The 20,722-nt window shown below is 26.9% G+C and overlaps 1 protein-coding gene across 2 annotated transcripts; it reads right to left on the bottom strand.

The window, feature by feature from the left end:
- Positions 1-10,122: 10,122 nt before the first annotated feature.
- Positions 10,123-20,306, bottom strand: LOC135924789 (uncharacterized). 2 transcript variants are annotated; one of them, XM_065459895.1, is made up of 4 exons: positions 20,075-20,306; positions 15,257-15,466; positions 14,804-14,842; positions 10,123-10,443 (listed from the first exon to the last, which is right to left on the bottom strand). In XM_065459895.1, exons 1-4 carry the CDS (start codon positions 20,163-20,165, stop codon positions 10,328-10,330), a joined length of 456 nt encoding a protein of 151 aa, XP_065315967.1. In that variant the 5' UTR covers positions 20,166-20,306; the 3' UTR covers positions 10,123-10,327. The 2 variants fall into 2 exon arrangements, with proteins under 2 accessions (XP_065315967.1, XP_065315968.1); XM_065459896.1 differs by lacking the exon at positions 14,804-14,842 and having other exon boundaries at positions 20,075-20,305.
- Positions 20,307-20,722: the final 416 nt, after the last annotated feature.

Genomic DNA, 20,722 nt, shown 5'->3' with positions numbered 1-20,722 from the left:
AGCAAAATAAAATCGTTTCAATAATATTGGGTCAGAGGATTAATATGCAACAATTACATTAAATTTGTAAAAGGGTGGGAGGGGGGACAAGTATTATATAACATTTGTTATTCAATAATATTCTATGGGTCAGAAGATTATATGCAACAATTAATTGAATTTGTGAAGGAGGGTATAAAAACATGTATTGTTATAAAATTTGTTTCAATAATATTGGGTCAGAGGATTAATATACAACAAATACATTAAATTTGTGAGGGGGGGGGGCATGTATTGTTATAAAGTTTGTTTCATTATCTAAAAAAATAAACAATAATTACATATTCATGGGAAAAGGGCTTTAAAAATCTAACTTATAATTTAGTGAATAATTGAAAATCTAATTAAAAACCTCTAATTTGATCTATGTGGACAACAAATATTTTATTATCTATCTGAATCTCCCATATGACATTACTAATTCTCCCACTGACAATTCCTACGCGACACTCTTGATTGCTGATTAACCTAAAGTTAACTCTCTAAAATTTATTCTTTTCAATTTAGGTCTACAATTACAGTCATTGTCTTTTAAAAAACTCCACTTCCATCTCAAATTACCGAATGTGTAATATTACGATAATTTAATAAAACATTTTCTAATACCTTATCATCCCAGCCGCCTAATTTATAAACCATATTTTTTGCAGATCGTTCTGCCCTTTCAGCCATACCATTTGAAGAAGGATGGTATGCAGGAGTACAAATATGTTTTATACCTTTTTTTATTAAAAAGTTTTTAAAATCTAAAGACTTAAAAGCTGGTCCATTGTCAGATACCAACTCTACTGGATGACCAAATCTGGAAAATATATTATTTAAAACCATAGCGGTAAAGGAATTAATGTTCTTAACTTTAATATCTAGCCAGCGAGTACCCATCAATCATTACAAATCCATAAAAATTCTTAATCGAACCAAAAAAATCAACATATACTCGGTACTATGGCTTGTTCGGCTGTACCCAATAATTTTGTTTAACTTTCGGTAATTTAGGCGCATTAACCATACACATGTTGCACCTAAAAACCATTTCTTTAATATATATCTTTATTGACTCCGTGCCACCAAAAATATCTTTCCATTGTATCTAATATCCTAAGCAACCCAAATATGACCCTCATGTAGCACCTTAAGAAAATCTTTTCTTAGACTTTGAGGAACAACAATTTGTTCTCCCTTAAACATATGATCATTCTTAATGTTCAACAATTTTCCCAACGCCTTATATCCTTTCATCTGCGAATGGTCTCTATCTCCATTCAAAACAAATTTCTTAACTCTTATTAATTCAGTATCTACCAAAGTTTCTTTTTTTTATCAAATCTAAATTATTAATTATTATTACATCTGTTAAATAATATTAACTTTAAAAAATTATTTTTTTTTTTATCCTTAAGTCATTTATGGCGTAACTTAAATATTTCAAATGTAATAAAAATTGTTTCTTTCTTTTTGTTAAAAACAACTTTTTTTTATTTTAAATCAATTTGTTTATAAACTAATATTAAATTTTATATTTTATAAATCAATTTACTTAACAAACTAATGTTCAATTTTTTATTTTTAACTTTTTAAAAAAAGATCAATTTATGATAAATTACATTGTCAATATATATAGCAAACTATTTTTGAATATGTGATCATTATATTTTTTTAATTTAAATATCAATAAATTCACGTAATATACGTCTAAAACTTTTATTTTCTGCCTTGATCCCTGCTAACCTTTTCATGGTGGCAGCGGTGGGATATACGATTTTAAATTAAATTTATTTATTTTCAAAAAAATAAAATATAAATTAGATCAAATGGATCAATCAACTATGAAGAGAATTGTTAACCTAGACATCAAACTACGGAGCTATCATGTATAATGGAAATGATTACTAAAATTGGGATATAATGACTTACAAATTATTCTAAATACACAGACACGATTGATTTTAGCTACTAGAATGTAGACAACTAGATAAAAAATATTTCTGGAATGTAATATTTATATTATTCTTAAAACACGTAAGATATGATTAATTTTAAAAAAAGTGAAGAATAATTAAAAAAAAAAATTTTTTTCTCTAAATCATGAATAGACCAATTTGGGATACTAATAATAAAACAAAGTCCATTGACAAGTTAGATGATTATTTAAAATTTCATGATAGTGAGAATACTCTAAGCTTAATAGGTAATTTACCGGATGAATTATATTTAGTCATGAAAGCAGTGTTTCCAAGAGAGTTAAATTCGAGTTATGATAAAACATTATATACATTAAAGTGTTTATGTAATTATAAATCGGCTACAGAAATAAAAGAAAATTGTTCTAATAAAAATTTTAGTAAATCTAATAATGAGAATTGTTATAAAAATAGAAAATTGGATAAAGAAACACATTATTATAAAAGAAATTATAATTATAAATCTTTTAGTATAAAAAAATTAGATATTGAATTAAAACCTTATAAACTAAAAGAAATAAATTATATAATAAAATTTAAAACATTTGTGATTATAAAAAATGATGAAAATATAAATATACCCATAAGATCACATGGTGAAATTTTAAAAGAGTATTATGACTGTAAAAATAATGATATAAATCTTAGTACTGAAAAAATTAATGAAACTGAAATAGTTGAAATTCCCATACACAAAAATTTTAAAAAAGTAGAATCCAAATCATTAAAGCTTGACACTTATAAATTTAAAAAAATCAAGAGAGTAGACAATACAAATAAACATTTACCTTATATAATTAATGATAAAGTGGACGAATCTTTCAAAATTAAAATTTTAAATACAATGAAATCTAAATTATGTTTTAAGGACAAACCATGTGTAAGTTACATTGACCACTTTAAAACATTATTTTTATTGAAGATAAAAGAAAACAGTAATTTTGAGTTATTTTTTGATTTAAAAAACAAGGGAGTAAAATTTAAAAAAAAAATAATAAAAATAACTGAAATTTAATATTAATAAAAAATTATTTAAAATAAATAAATAAAATTGAAATTTAATATCGATAAAAATTATTATATCAAACGCTATTATTTAAAACGCGATATTTATAATATAATAAATTAAAATAAAACGCGACCAATCAATTCATATTATTTCGATTATTCAACATTTGATTAATTTATTCTACTTCAATTATTCTTATTCAAAATTCGATATTCGTTAAATTAATTCTATTTCGATTATTTGGCGATTCTTATTCAATATTACATATATTCTAAAATTATTCAATAACAAATTATGATAATAATTAACAATAGGATGACAAAGTCGAATCACATACTAAACCGTTTTTTTAAAAGATTTGGAGGGAGCAAGGCAAGATAAGATTTTACAACCAAAATAACTATCATTTATCAAGACGAAACTATGAAAGATTTTATGAACTAAATAGATAAAACGTACAAAAGATCAACGAAGGGGTTAACGAGCAAGAATGACATACAACTAAATTATAGACAGAGGGCAAATAAAAAATAAAAAAAAAGTGTGAAATGTTAAATAATATTAACTTTAAAAAATTATTTTTTTTTTATCCTTAAGTCATTTATGGCGTAACTTAAATATTTCAAATGTAATAAAAATTGTTTCTTTCTTTTTGTTAAAAACAACTTTTTTTTTATTTTAAATCAATTTGTTTATAAACTAATATTAAATTTTATATTTTATAAATCAATTTACTTAACAAACTAATGTTCAATTTTTTATTTTTAACTTTTTAAAAAAAGATCAATTTATGATAAATTACATTGTCAATATATATAGCAAACTATTTTTGAATATGTGATCATTATATTTTTTTAATTTAAATATCAATAAATTCACGTAATATACGTCTAAAACTTTTATTTTCTGCCTTGATCCCTGCTAACCTTTTCAACATCATTCTCATAATCATCAACACTAAAAAAAAACACTACATCTTTATCAATTAGCCTTGATAACCCATCAGGAATGATCTGATCTTTACCTCTCCTGTAATAAATGTCAAAATCAAATCCAGCTAAACAAAATGCCCATTTTTGTAACCTTGGAGACATATTGTAAAGTTTAACTGGATCTGATCCAAACAAATTAACAAGAGGTTTATGATACGTAAAAATCTTAAATTTTCTCCCCACTACATATTCCCTCCATTTCTTAACAGCCAAAATAATAGATAATCTTTCTTTCTCAATAATAGAATAACTTTTTTCAGCACCAGCCCATGCTTTGGACATAAATTCAATTAGCCTTTCATGACCATCTTCTTCAACATGAAATAAAACTGCACCCATGCCCTTATTAGAAGCATCAGTTGAAATAAACAAATTCATACTTCTATCATAATGAGCAAGAACCGGTGCATTGCATAATCTTTCTCTAATTTCACAAAAACTAGCTCTTTCATTAATACCCCATTTAAATTTTTTATTTCTTTTAAGCAATTCATATAGATGTCAAATTTATCGCCGGGGTGGCCTAATGGGTAAGATGTAGGCTTGGAAACACGAGCATGAACAAGGACGCGGGTTCAATCCTGGTAAGAACCATAAAAACTTTCAAGTTTTTCTTCGATGACTGATGTGTAAAGACATATGGTATGATGAATTTCGGAGCTTAGAGATGACACCCCGGTCACCGACAGGCCTGGACAGCCGGGTGCTAAGAATATCTGTCCAATAAACAAAATGAAGGACACAAATGAAAATATGAATATGAAAGATAGGGCGTTCCCTCCAAGCGACGCGCAGGGTGTAGACCTCCGTCCTGTGAAAAGTAAAGTAAACGTCAAAGCAAAGAAAACAAGATTAGCAAGTTTGAATATTGGGACGCTTAAAGGTAAGACGAGAAAATTGGCATCAATGTTGAACAAGAGAAAAGTTGATATAGCGTGCATACAAGAGACGAAATGGAAAGGACAGAAGACTTTGATAATTGGAGATGGGTATAAATTGTACTATAATGGACTTGTTAGCAATAGGAACGGTGTCGGCATCATCCTCAGTCACGATCTAACCTCCTCAGTTGTAGAAGTCAACAGGATCTCTGATAGACTAATGAAGATAAAACTCTGCATTGGTCAATCAATACTACACATCCTATCAGTATATGCTCCTCAAACGGGTTGCAAGGAAGAAGAGAAAGATGACTTTAGAGCTATCCTTGATGAAGCCGTAATGGAAATCCCTAAGGATGACCTAGTCATAATTGGTGGTGACTTAAATGCACATGTGGGGAAAGCAAGAGATAGCTACAAAAGGCATCATGGTGGTTTTGGATACGGAGAAAGAAATGATGAAGCCTTCGACCTTGCCTTAACCAACACCTACTATAGGAAAAAAGACAGTTAAATCCACTCAAAATAAGATAAAACTGGAACCATGCATCAAATGGGGCAAATTAAAAACAATGACAGATGCCTTTGCAATCAATGCAAACATTGAAACAATAAATTGCTCACAAGTCAGTGAAAAAATATGGACAGACCTTTCATCCAGATTAATAGACACTGCAAAATCGACGCTAGGCTTGACAAGAGGAGGCAACAAATCACACAAAGAACTATGGTGGTGGAATCAAGAGGTACAAACCACTATACAGGAGAAAAAAGCCCTTTATAAAATATGGTACAAATCCAAAAATGCAGATGACAAGTCAAGATACAAAAAATCCAAGAGATTAGCTACAAAGGCGGTGGCTAGGGCCAAATCAAGATCTACATACCAAAGAAGGGCAAAGCCAAACAGCGAGAAAAGAACTCTAGGGATATAAACGGAGCTCCGAAAGTAATCAAAAATAAAGATGGGAAATTGATACATATTGCATCTAGATGAACACTCCCCTTGTCAAAACCTTGTACAACCTATAACAGAACAAGAAATAATCACATGCCTCATGCATATGAAAAACAACAAAGCTAGGGTCCAGACGATATTCCAATAGAAAGCCTTAAAGCACTAGGAGATGATGGAATACATCTCCTCACAAATCTGTACAATAAAATACTTGGAAATGAAGAGGTCCCCCAAAAATGGAGGCAGAGCTATCTAGTTCCTATCTTCAAAAATAAAGGGGATCCACACAATTGTCAAAATTACAGGGGCATAAAACTAATGTCACACTGTCTAAAACTATACGAAAAAATAATAGAAAAAAAATTAAGAGATAATCGAAATAGGAGAGACACAGTTTGGCTTTATGCCTGGAAGATCAACAATCGATGCTATCCATGCAATTAGGCAAATGAGTGAAAAATACAGAAAACAAAAAGCTTGGTCTTTCTCGATCTAGAAAAGGCCTTCGATAGAATCCCAAGAAAACTTATCTGGTGGGCGCTACGCCACAAAAAAGTTCCCGAAAAATATATAAGAATAATAGAGGATATTATATGGGACAACAACAGGTACTTCAGCAGGCTTCACAATAGCCGAAGGAGTTCATCAAGGGTCGGCTCTCAGCCCACTTCTCTTCATTACAGTAATAGATGTATTAGCACAGTCTATACCTCAAACAGTCCCGTGGAATATGATATTTGCAGATGATATTGTGATACTTGCCGAATCCAAGGATGAAATGAAAGAAAGGTTAGTGAATTGGATAAATATCCTAGAAACGCACGGATTAAAAGTAAATAGAGAAAAGACGGAGTATATGGTGATAGGAGGAGATGAAACGGAGAGTATTGATATAAATGATTGGCAGATATCCGCAATTGAAAGCTGAAAATATTTGGGCTACACTATACAAACAAACGGCACAATAGAAAAAGAGATAAAGAATAAGATTAATCAAGGGTGGTTAAAGTGGAGATCTTTATCTGGAGTGCTATTTGACAAAAGAATCCCACACAAATTAAAGAGAAAAATTTACAGTTCCATAGTACAACCAACTATTCTATATAGTTCGGAAACATGGCCAACCAAAGAATCAGACGAGAGAAGTCTACAAACTATGGAGATGAGAATGCTGAGGATGATTGCTGGGGTAACAAGAAAGGATAAGGTGCGCAGTACAAGAATACTAAATAGTTTAAAGGTAGTGCCCATTAAGACTAAGTTAATGGTAAACAGACTTAGGTGGTATGGGCACACAATGAGAAGGCCTATGAACTACATAGGAAATAAAGTTGAAAGATTGGAAGTGATGGGCAAACGTAAAAGAGGAAGGCCAAAACTTCAATGGGGCCATAAAGTTAGAGCCAATATAAAGAAGTATAAAATAGATAAAAGAGATTGTACGAATAACATAAAGTGGAGAGAGATGTTGAAGGAGCTTACCACCAGAAAAGGTGAAAGCTAAAGAGAAAAAAAAATATAGATGTCAAATTTGGAAAACCTTCTATAAATCTTGAATAATAGTTCATAAGATCTAACCAAGAATGCAATTCATCCTTATCAGTAATGTTACTTATCGGATGAATCTTTTCTTTGATTGGCTGTATACCTTTGTCACTTATTAAGTAATCTAAATATTAAATATATCTTTGCTAAATTCACTTTTTTTAATATTTCCAATCAAACCATATTCCAGCATTCTTGTAAACATTTTTCTTAATTTGTTAAAATGATCTTCTTTATCCTTACCAAAAATGAGCAAATCATCTAAATAATAAATAACCCGTTAATATCAGAAAAAATTTCGTCCATGGTCTATTGAAAATAAGCAGTTGACACTGTTAGAAATTGAAAAAGACCCGTGTGGGTTGAAATGGTCAAAAATTTGGAAGTTTCTTTAGAAACAGGAATTAGCAAATATGCCGAGTAAAAATCTATTTTCGAGCATATTTTTCCATTTCCTACTTTAGCAATTATGTCACTTATCCTTGGAATAGGATATTCAAACCTTTCTAATTGTGGATTTATAGTGACTCTAAAATCAGCACAAACTCTCAACGTATTATCTTTTTTTTAACCAATACTAAAGGAGTGGCCCATTGAGAAAATCTAACAGGGTTTATTATACCCTGTTGAAGCCATTGTTATATTGTCACCTCTAATTCTTCTTCTAATTTAAAAGGCACTCTCCTGGCCTTCAAAAATCTTGGTTTAAAATCATTCTTTAGCAAAATATCTATTTGTAAATTTTAACTTTGCCAATTTTGCTATTAAAAATACAATTGAAACTTTTAATTAATCTATTAATATCAAAACTCTTCAACACACCCTTCTTAGGCAAAAATCGACAACGGTGGCCCTTCCCCTTCCAAAACATAAAAATCCAAATATTTAATCGTATTAAAAAACACGGCCCCGGTCTCTCGCTTCGGCGAGACCTCAGAACCCTTCAACGTCCTCAGGAGAGTCCGGCAGGGGTGCAGAATAGCGCCGTACCTATTTTCGATATTCATGGACGCTTGCCTAAAGGCCTTGGATCAAAATCCTTGGTGTATAGATAGTGGGTTGCGGTTAATGCTTCGAGTGGGAACAGTTAGCCGGTTAATTTGGATAAATTTTACAAAATAATTCCATGTTTTTTATAAAGTCTCTTAGGGCAGGCGAAAGTTACATATTTAAGCTGAAAAAAAATAACGAAACTTCTAAATCTACAAGATATGGTTAAAGACAAAAAATATTAATATGATCATATGTCATCCTTCACATTTTGACCTCAATCCTATATAAAAACATGAGAATATATAATGGAAAAGAATAAAGTAGACAACGCCAATTGCCCCAGCTTTTTGGTTTTTTAGCATGAAATGTTGCCATAGGACCAATAAAATATATATTTTGATACTTTTTATATTCAAATATTTTGATTTATTTGAAAATTACTAAATTTTAGCACATAATATTGTAAACGATATAACGTACATTCTACATTATATGAATAGAATACAATATTTTTTGAAAATAATTACATTTATAATACCTTATAGTTAGAATAAATATATGGAAACCAGTAGCGTCACTATGGGGAAGAACGCAGGGGCTCGAGCCTTCTAAAAAATATGAAGAACCCCATCAAAATTTGAATTTTTTAATACCAAATATAGTTTTGAAAATATTACTCAAAAAAGAAGAGGTTATTTTGAAAATTTAAAAAATTATATACAAATATGAACAATATCAAATTAAAAAAATATTTAAAAAAAACAAAAGAATATTAAAAATTATATAAAAACTCTTCTAGCCCCCTGAGATTGTAAAGGCTAGTAACGTCTCGGACGGAAATGGATAATAGTTTTTATACTAGTTGATTGAATAAATGTTATTTGATCTAGAAATATAATTGATAAAATAACTTCATAATTAAGTCTTAGAAATTTAAACATTTTTTGATTTAAATAGTTACTCATGACTTTAAGAACCCTTTCTAGAGTAATCATTCGTCTGGTAAAATGAGAATAAAGATAATGTCAAATAATTTTAAGTGGCCACTTTAAGTAAGTAGGAATCATAAAAAAGAGCGTTGTATGAATAGATTAAAAATAAGTAAATTTTATTTCAAAACAAAAATATGAAAAAAATTTAAATTTTAAATAAATATAATTTATCAAAGTTATCAAAAACAATTGATACATAAAAATTTCGCATTTTAATTGAAAAATTAAAAATAAAAGTATGACTAAAAAAAACACTATATTTTCCCCCAAAAAAAACTTAATGTTTCCAAAAAGAAGGACAATACATGATAAAAAATTCTATTAATTAAATTTTAAATGTGGATTTTTTTTAAACATAAATTAAAATTTCTATTATATGTTATTCATGAAATAATTCACAAAATATTTTTTTTCTATTACAATTAATATGGGGGCACTCCAATATAAGCCGGACGATTTGATATAAAATTTAAAATATTTGGCAATTGAGTTTGAAAAAAATCATCAAAAATTTTTGAGCAAATTTTGAAGATTTTTTTTTGACGAAGAGAGATTTTTGATCAAATCTTACCTAAAATGGTATTTTAAAAAATATTATAAGATCAAATCAAAAAAAATTTTTGAAGGTTCAAACTCTGATTTCTTCTTAATACGGTTCTTACAAAAAGAAAAAATCAGCTGGCATAGTCTAAAATGAGAAAAATGAAGTTACGATTATTTTAAAAATTATTTTATTCGTATGCAATTTTTGTATCTAAAACATAGGGATTTGAATAATACATTGAAAACATTAAAAATATAAATAGTATAACGAACTAGATAACATTTAGTCATCAAAAAATAAATCTTTGGGACAGTTTTTTTTTAAATATACAATTTGTAAAAATAGACAAGACACAATTAATTTATAAATATTTATATCTTTGAATATTATTTTCTAAAATATAACAATTTTGTCTATTTGACACCGAATCGCACCCTTCTTCCATTACTATTGTCGGAAGATTTGCTTTCGATAAGTTTTAATAAAATATCACTTAGTTGCCCGGCTTGGATATGCTGATTTCTGCCGTCTAAAATAAAATATACGTTTAGAAATTGTTGATAATAAATAAATAAAATTTAAACATTTCAATCATTTCCTTGGATGATTCTGATTTAATATTCATTAATTTATATATTGGTTGCGTTCAGAAATCAAATATTATCAAATCCAAATTCTAACTCTGCGTAATGTTGATCGGTATACAATTATTATCGCGGTCAAAGAAACAGATGGTAGTCGGTTATTAATTACCTATAACTACTATCACTTTCCCCAAAACTAATGATTATAATATAAGTGTGCGCCATGGTGCTGGCTAGTGCAAACATTTAGCTTGCACCAAGAACACCGCAGATGTAAAATAGTCACAATAAAACTCCGCAGAATAATTTTGATATGCTAGCTATTTTAACATTACGTTTGGAAAAAACAATCTATATCATCAAATATTTGGGGAAGCGAATATGAAAAAAAAACTATTCTTATAGATTAGATATAAAGAATAAGGAATATATAATATGAAGTTTACAGGGGTTAAATGAGAAATAAACAAATTACTAAAAGACGGAAGAATAGACGGATACGTAAAAAGATATTAAATATATAGGCATAACTTTGATTTATATCTAAATTATAGGTAAAGGATATATTTAAATTCAAGGCACCTAGCTGGAAATATTTAGAGTATGACAAAGAGTTATTATATGAGTTTTGGTGGTAAGTATTAAAAAGTCATAAAATATTTGCCAACGGTTTTTTAATTTTAATTTTAAATTAATTAAAATCATGTTGAATTTAAAACCTTATTTGATTTACATTTCGCTCTATATTTTTAATTGTGCTATTAAATGGTATATATTATTTTATCCCAAAAAAATCGTTAGTATTTCAAAAAAATAGCATTATTAATACTGGTTCCACTAGACTAGAGCTACACTTCTAAATTTAGTTTAATAACCCCCCCCCCTCCCCACTTTGCCATGGCACACGCCTAAATTTTAAAAGAACAAATGCTTTGACTACAAAAATGCAATTTTCGTGCCCTTAATCACAAATTCCTTTCTTTGTGGACAAAGCCTTTCAATTAATTAAAAGTCTCAGAAAAAACAACAGTAGACATTGGAGATCCAAATCGGGTGTTTTACCTATCACAAAAAATCTCTTTAGAGTTCTCTAGATTTAACTTTCTATTAATCCACTCCACTTTTGGATGACTTCACACCATTATTTAATTAATATTTATTTCTTTTTATAGTCCCTTTTTTAGTACTCCTTTTGTTAAAAATAAAAGAAAATTGCTGGAAACCTGTCCAGAAAATCGCTTTGAAAATATTGTTCCGTCTGGAAATGGCATCTATAAAAAAAATCACACTCTCAATTTATTTATTTTTCATCTTTACTATTTTTTGGCAGTGCAAACATAAAATTGCGAATATATATTTTCTATAAAATTTCTTTCCAACATCAATATTAAACAAATTTATCATCCTTTTATAATGACACTTAAAAGCTTACTATAGAATTAATAAAACTAATTTTTTCGAAGTTTATCCCTAAAAATTTTATAAGAACAAAATGTTTTTCCGGTAAATAAAATGGAAAAATAGAATTTAATTTTACAATCAATAATAAAATTATCCTTTCCATTTCTTTGACCAATGAAATTTTATCTTCTATTTCTTTGACCGCGTAGGTGGCAGCCTCCTTTTAAAGGTATTAAATCAGATTATTATAGCAATAATAACATTGTTGAGTTAATTAGGTGAATATTGGTAATTGAATATTAAGTGTTTGTACAATAACTCGGATTTTATATATTGTTAAAATTCTAAGCACCTTTATAAATAATCAATAAACTTTGGAAAAGAATGAAATAACTTAAAAAAATTAAATGTATTCCTATATATGTTTGATATATCACTATAGTGATAATTAATAAATTATAGAATTTCGATAATCATATTTAATCATATAAATGTGCTAGGAATCGGATTTTAATAACATTAAGGCATAATTAAATTAAGATGTTCAAAGATATTATTATAAGTAAAAATAAGAGTAAAAATAAATCTTCTTTATTTATCTAAAATGATAATTAATGAATTTATGTTTAGCAAATTGGGATAACATAGTTTCAAGAAGGAGGGAAAGAAGGAAGGAAGGAAGGAAGGAAGGAAGGAAGGAAGGAAGGAAGGAAATTTTGATATTAAATTTAATAGTATATATAGCAGGGATGGGAATAATTACTTAAAAAATGTAATTAATTTGTTTTAGTAATTAATTATAATTACTAATTCCTTTTCTAAAAAAGGAAAATAATTATTAAATACATATAATTGAGATTTTATAAAGTTTTATAATTGCATAGATACATCTTAATTGTAATAAATATTAATAGTAGTGATAAAAATTACCAAAGTAAATGAGAAATTTGTATTTTTATGTTTGAAAATATAAAGGCTTTACTCGCTAAATTAAATATATAATCCATTATAAGTTATTTGCATATAAATTATTATAACATCATATTTACACTGAAAAATTCTGCTTGATTTCTAAAAAGTTAGGCAAGCAATAAACATGAATGTTTTACTTGAATGTATAAATGATATTAAATTTATATTTAACTCATATTTTAAAAAAACGCATAATTTTTTTTAATAAAGTTATCAATTTTTCAAACAGGTCGTTATAACAACGGTGGTTCTATTATACTTAATTAACGATATTGCATAGCTAAATAATCTTTCTATAGGTGCTGATGGAGACAATAGTTATATAAAAACATATTTTTAACTGTTGGAAAATTTCTAACACATTAATCGGATGTTTAAGCACTTCAAGTACAATCATTGATTCGATTTGGAGTTGTCAAATTTGAAAAAAAAATTAAAATGATTGTTTTGGAGAATCTTTTGACTTACTTTTAAAAGTGTTTATCGAAATAGAGATATTCTCAATTTTAAATCATTTTGTTTAGGCATTGATTTAACCTATCTATAAAATATGGTTGTAAAATAGTAGCTAAAATGAATGAGTTTGCTTTGCAATAAAACTCTAAATCAAAACATCTTCTATTAAATCCGATAATTATAGCCTTTAAAGAAGATGGGCAAAGACGCAGAGACGTTTTGTATTTCAATAAAATTTCCTTCATCCTCAACACTTAGATGCTTTAGATTTTTAGTTTCAAAATTAATTATCATCTCATTAGTCGCCTGATGACTTATAGAATTTTTGTTTTTATTCCGGAAAGTTAATCCTAGTTGTTGATTATTCTGTGGATTTTTTTAGAGTTATTATATTTCTTTACATAAATTGTTGTCCTTTATGATTTGATGGTAAATTGCACATATAGCGCTTGTGGTTTTATCATTTTATTTTGTTATTTTTTTACAAAATTTTGGATTGAATATTGGCCATTTCGATTTATCTTCTTATGAATGTGAGATTGCATTAGAAGGGAAATTCTAGAAGTTATTGCCAGAGTCCAAGATAAAAATAAGTTAAAAAATTGAAATCTCACATTATACTAATGCCTAATATGTTAAAATATGAATGATTGATCGTTTTGCATGAAAAATTAATTAAATTTAAGAACAGGAATTATAAATGTGATAGTAATTATAACTAATAATTGCATGAAAGATATAATTAATTATAGACTAATTTCCTTTTTTAAAGTCGAATTACAGTTACTAATTATAAAAAACGGAATTGTAATTGTGTATTTAATTGCTACCTAACCTTGATCTATTGTCGAATTGGGATATGGAATCCATAGGAATTCCAAATCTCTCAATTTTATATTAAGAGGAATTTTAAATTGGAAATTCTTATTTGAGGCGGAATTGTATTCCCGCATATGAAGAATAACTACCTTGTAAATAGAGAATTTTTGCTATTAAATGTTGTATATTTAATTTATAAAAAGTATCTATAAAAAATGAAGATAAATTAAGGGTAGTTCAAAAGTTAAAGACAAGTTTGTCTTAAATTCACAGTGTTGGCACTCTATACATACTAAAAAATTAATTAAAAATGGGCAGATTCCGAATCCCTATTGATTCCATATCCAATACAACATATCCAGTAACAGTTTTTTTTTATGAAATGAATAGTCTAATTAAGTAGCAAAAGGGAGAAGGGAGAAGGGAGAAGGGATGTTGTATTTGGCAGGAAGTCTGATAATGATCTAATAAATATTTTTCAAAAAACTAAAATATATAAATATTAAAAAATTATAAACTAATTATATCCGATATATGTACTTATTAGTTTTAGTCTATTAACAACGTTCGATCATGATGATATTATTTAAAAATATCTAAAAAATCTTATATAACGGCATTTTTGAAAAAAATAGGATTTTAAGAAATTCGATAAACCTTCATTCTGTTGACTTCTAAACGTAGCTTCACCATAATCTGTTCGATTAGAACATATTTTATACATATTTTTTTTTAAAAAAAATTAGTATAATGATAATTTTAATCGTAGGATAATGGAATCTATGGGGATTCAAAATTTCTCAAATTTAAAATCATTTATAAATGCAATAATCATTTATTTTTTTTGAAAAATTTTTTGACTTTGAACACCTTAACTTATATAATTATTATGTAAATTTTCATATAAAAAAACGAATTCAGAAAATGTGGGTAATTTTTGAAATTCACAGTTCATTTCCGGTCAATTCAAATTTCCAAAAAAAAATTGCCTTCAGTAAATGATTTAAAATTGAGAGCTTCCGAGCCCAATGAATTTCATATTCAGTTGCCACATATATATAATATAAATTCATAAATTTTCAATATTTTGTATAATATTTAGGCAAAAACCTGATTTGGGGAGAATCACGTAAGCTCTCTTAGAAGTAGACCCATAGTAATCCTTGAATTCTTTCTTGCCAGTTCTTTGAGGTAATATCATAAAGGCTCTTTTCTTCTTGCCGAAATACAATGCATCTACGTCGTCATCTTCGTCATCGGCTCTCTTAGAATTGTAAGTATGACTAAATAACTCTCGGAATTTATAGGGATCAATAAAGGCTTTATTTTTTTAAATCATAATTAGTTATACGTATAAAATAATAAATTATACATATATAATAATAAGGAATATATATAAAATAATAAGTTATTAGTATAAAAATGAAACTTAATTATTTGGATAGATATTAAAAAGAAGAAGAGAAATGAAAAAAACAAGATCAAAAAAGTTGAGATTATCCATTCTTTAACATTTGTTTAGCAATAAGGTACTATGCTGGCTAGAAACCATCATTGTGGACCCATACCTGGACCAGATTCAAAATCCACCGGGGTATGATTTTGCAAGATAATATGCAGTTATGAAATTATCTTGAGTTGTTTATTAATGTGCGTAACCATTGTTCTGTTATAAAAATAATTTGTAATATTTTTCATTTTATAACACTACATGGCTATAACTGATAAAATAATATTCTCCTATTACTATCGAATACTTTTAAAACCAAGAGAAGGGTTTGTTTTTGAATTATAAATGTTAAATTCTACTATTATACTATCATTGTGTTTATAAAATATTTTATAATGTTTATTTCATGATAAAAAATATTGATATGTTAAAAATGTCATTTTTAAAAACCCGACTTTTTTAAAAATTTCAAATTTCTGGCGAGTGCATGCTAAATTTTTTTTTAAATGGAGGGGGCACTGCGTGCCAGGCCATCTTCCTCGACTACATTCCTGCCTAAAGCCTTCCAATAAAATTTATGGGGGAAAACTGCCCCCCCCCCTCAAACAAAATTTTATTTACGTTTAAGACTTTATACTTCTAAAAAAGATTATTTTCTTCAATCAATTCTTCTTTGATAGGATGATAATAATAATGACAGTAACCCTCTTTACCGATTTGATGTATTTGGAATATAAATATTGGTTATACATAAGCTAGATTTAAAAATAAGAAATATAACGAAAATGGCTCGATATACTTATTTAATAGCAGAATGATTGGTCGTAAATTAATACACAAGTTGTAACTTATTTAAGATGAGCATTTATATAATTTTTGTTGTGTGCTTGGTTAGATAAGTTTAACTGTAATTAAATTTAGAAAATAATTATATCTGTAATATTATATTATTAGGCCGTGGATATAATCTTTTGTTTGCATTACGTCCAATGCTTACTAGCTACCTGTTATATTTTTTCTTAGATAATATCTTATATATTATATTGATAATTCTGAATTATTTATTAAGTTTTGACTTTGAGATTTAGGAGAGGAAATATAATTTATATCTCTTAATAATAAAAAATTAATATTTAAAACCACAGTTGTCCTAGAAATAATTTTTAATTAAAATATGTAATATATCATCAAAAAAATATTGATTTTAAATCAATGTTTTTATATAAGAGAATTAACAAATACTTATGTAACTATGGGAAAAAGAAAATTAATTAATTTTTTGGATTTTTTTAGTTATTTTTTAATCTTATAGATTTTATATAATTTACTCTTACAAAATATTATATTTAAATAATATTTGAATTTCGCCTGGGAGTAAATATATATGGGATAGTGGTGAAAAAGTGGTGAATTTAATTGTTATGTATGGGTCCAAAATGCTAAATGACAGCTAATACTTCAGGTAGATGTCAAGTATAAATGGCATTAATTTCGAAATAATAAGAATTTTGGTAAGAAGGGAAGATTTTTGGTTGGCCTTTTCGCCATATATTTTATTGGATAATCTTAGACTCGATTCTTAAAATTATTTACTTTTTACTTATTCTTTTTTAAAAAAAATTATAATAAATTAAATGGTATTTCATTTTTTTGTGAAGAAAGGGGCGGGGGAGTGTTAGGGGAATTTTATTTCAATTATTTTATAACCTTGACTTATACTTTTCATTTTTTAAAAAAAGATTTAAAGTTTTTCGATATAAAGAAATTTTAAAGAATTATGAAACTAGAAAAATGTGATTTAAATTTTAGGTAAACTCATAAATATATATAGTAGTGTTATGATCTTTATAGATAGCATTAAAAACCCAGTTTATTATTAATGCATTTTTGAAATCATTTTCAATCTATACCTATTCTAACTATATTTTAGATATAATTTTGGATTAAAAATATATGGATATAATAAAATAATTTCTAGTTTATCTCAGAATGCTCCTTACAGTAAAACCTCGTACCTCTAAGGGGATATAGAATTTAGTTAACTATATCAAAAGTTAGTTACATTGGATTACCAAATAGATAAACTTTAGTAATACTTAATTATAAAGGTTTTTCAACTCTAAACATTCACTAGATTTTACCAACAAGATATGGATCCTGATATAAGCTAAGTTTAGTTTATATGAAATGGCTAGGGTTAGAAAAATGTTTATTTATACTTTTTTTCGGAACCTGATAAAGAGAGCTATAGTCCGTAAAACTCTATACAGAAATGAGGTGTAGACTAAGGTCAGATGTGGGCTAGCGTAAATCTATAGGAGGTGGTAGGATTAATTAATATTATTTATAATAATAAAAATTTCTGCTGAACTTAATAATAGTTTTCAGAGTCGCCGGTAAAATTAAAATTATTAGCTTGGGGCTGCGAAAGAGTGTATCTAATTGATTTGGAAGAGATGGGCCAATGCTATTAATCTAGTAGGTAAACATATGAGATAGTTAGGGTTTGATATCGTTACTATTTTTTAAATGTTTTTCCTAGTAATTTATTTAAGGTTGAAGTGGGGGGATATTTTTCAAAAGGCATTTCCTAATTGATAACTTTATATTTAAATTTAAAAAAAAATTAATCTGGTAGAGTGACAAGTGGGGGATATCGGAGTTTTTAGATGATTTTTTTTATTTACTTTACGGATAATTTAACACCAAGTGAAACTGCTCAATTATAGAGCAAATATATTTATCGATATATACATATCAGCTTAGATAGTCTATCATTGGATTACAAAATAAAAAAAATATCCCACATAGCGGTAACATCATCAGTAAAAACACAGATTTATTATTATATTTCCTTTATTCTTCTTTTTTTACCTGGTTAAATATTACAACTAATTATAAATGAATTTAAAAAATATGAAAAGCTTTTTAAAAAAGCCAGAGTAAATATTTCATTCCTTATGTTTTTATTAAGATTTGAGCCATAGGACGCTTTAGGGCATGGATCAGCCCTACTAAATATTTTGTCACCAGGTGGCTCTGATTGATTTTGCAGGTCTAGTTCTTACCTCTCATATTAAAGACATTATTTAGGATGTAGTAATAAAAGTATTTCCTTCTATTTTATCCGATATGGGGAGTAAATGCCAATAGTAGAATAAATAAACGTCTATAATTTTTGAACTCTAATAGTTATATTTCCAATTTTGTTTCAAAAATGCATTTCAAGTTGTATATTTATTTAGTAAATAATTATAACGTAAAGTTAAAGTCATACTTATTGTTTAGTACTTCTATCGTATTTCATTATTAGGGTTTTTTAATATTTACGCATTATAGAATTGGTGAACAATAAAAATTTAAACTTACCTTTTACCTTCTAATGTTTTACTCCGATAATATGCTGCTTAAATAATTATATCGACTTATTCTCTTAAATAGGCTAGAAACCTCAGGCTAAGTTTAATCTTTTAACATTAAATCATAAAATTTTGTAAAATATGATAGATTACTTTTACCTCATAGCTTAAATTACAATATCCACAAATATTCAATTACTTTACAAGAAAAATTGGATTGAAACTTAGATATAAAGATAGGATAGAAACAAAGACTTACCGCAAAATCTTGGGGTTTCTCTCAAAAAACAAAAATCTTTACCATTAATTTGAAGAGTCTCTAGACCCTTATATTTTTAAAATTATGGCTTTCTCCTCCCCGCAATGCGGGGGGTTGCGAGAGTGCTTGTTACATCTGTGGACAGAAAGAATGCCTAAAAATAAATTTTCAGACAAAACTAGAGCCATTTAACTCAAAAGAGTAAACCCTATATTAAAATAACTTCGAAATAAAACAATAATTCATTTTTTTGCAATATTGTATTCTATTACCTTTAAATTATGAGTAAGACTGTTTAGTTTTAAAGAAATCTAGGTATTAGTTATATAGATTTAATTTTGTTATTGATAAAATTTCTGTTCATGCTTTAAAATAATCTACGGTTTGATTTTTCTTATAACAAAAAACAAATTATGATATATTACAATGTTTAAAGATAAAAAGGATTATAGATTGATTTGATCTAAATCAGCCAAAAACTTAAAATTTTAGTATATAGAAATTCATAATTCTCTACTTAAATATTAAAATTTATTACAGGGAAAACCCTCTTTGAAGTTAACTTTCTTTATTGTTAACTAAATTTGAAAGTCCGAAGGCCTATCTGAGGCAAAGATAAATAATTCTGTTATTATACGCAATATATATACTATGGTATCTTATTTTTATAATGCTTAGGATCAGAGATAGGAACTGTAAAAGGGAACTAAAAAAAACTCCCAAGAATCTTTATTTGTGGAACGAAAACTAAGTTTTGGTAATATTATTCTTCCTTTTTATTACCACTTTTTTTTAGTTATTTTTTCTTTATTTTTCTTATCTTAGAAATAAATTTGATTATAATTCTTATAGTTATATACCTGAATCTGAAGAGAGTGGGCTTGAATGAAGAGTTTTGAAAAGTGATATGGGTGATAGAATTAATATAATGCATACCGTAAGGTTGTTCATTGAAAGAATTTTTTTAGTTAGTTAAATTTTTGATTTACTGGCACTATTACTTTATAATAAATAAAAAATATATATTACTTTTCAATTTGTGTCAAAAATATTTTATTTTAAAATAGTGTTTTATCTTAAGAGTGAAAATTAATTTTTTTTTTATAAATAATTTGGATAGAATTCTATCTTTATATAAAGTATTTTTTTTATTATTTATTAAAAAAATTTTTTTAAAGAAAATATCAATTTTAAATTATAAATGAATTATAAATGATATAATATCTATCTCACCTTTTAACTAATAATATAGTTAATGTTTTATATTGATTTATTAAATCATTAAAGCATTAGTATCTCATTTTAAGAGATATCACATCCGATTATATAATAAAGCTAATTAAATATAATTAAGCATTAAGTTTCCTTATTTAGGGCTTTAAAATAATTAATTATCATTTAAAATATTTGCTTTTAAAAGTCCTAAATTCTTTCCAATAAATGCATCCTCCACTAATTATATAAAATATAATAGTAAAATTTAAAAAAAAAAAAATAACAGGCCGTAC

The sequence above is a fragment of the Gordionus sp. m RMFG-2023 genome, chromosome 2 (assembly GCF_954871325.1).
Source record: "Gordionus sp. m RMFG-2023 chromosome 2, tfGorSpeb1-WG-v2, whole genome shotgun sequence".
Lineage (NCBI taxonomy): Eukaryota > Metazoa > Nematomorpha > Gordioida > Chordodea > Parachordodidae > Gordionus > Gordionus sp. m RMFG-2023.
Note: the sequence above shows the minus strand (reverse complement) of the source record. Positions and strands in the feature narration are given on the sequence as shown.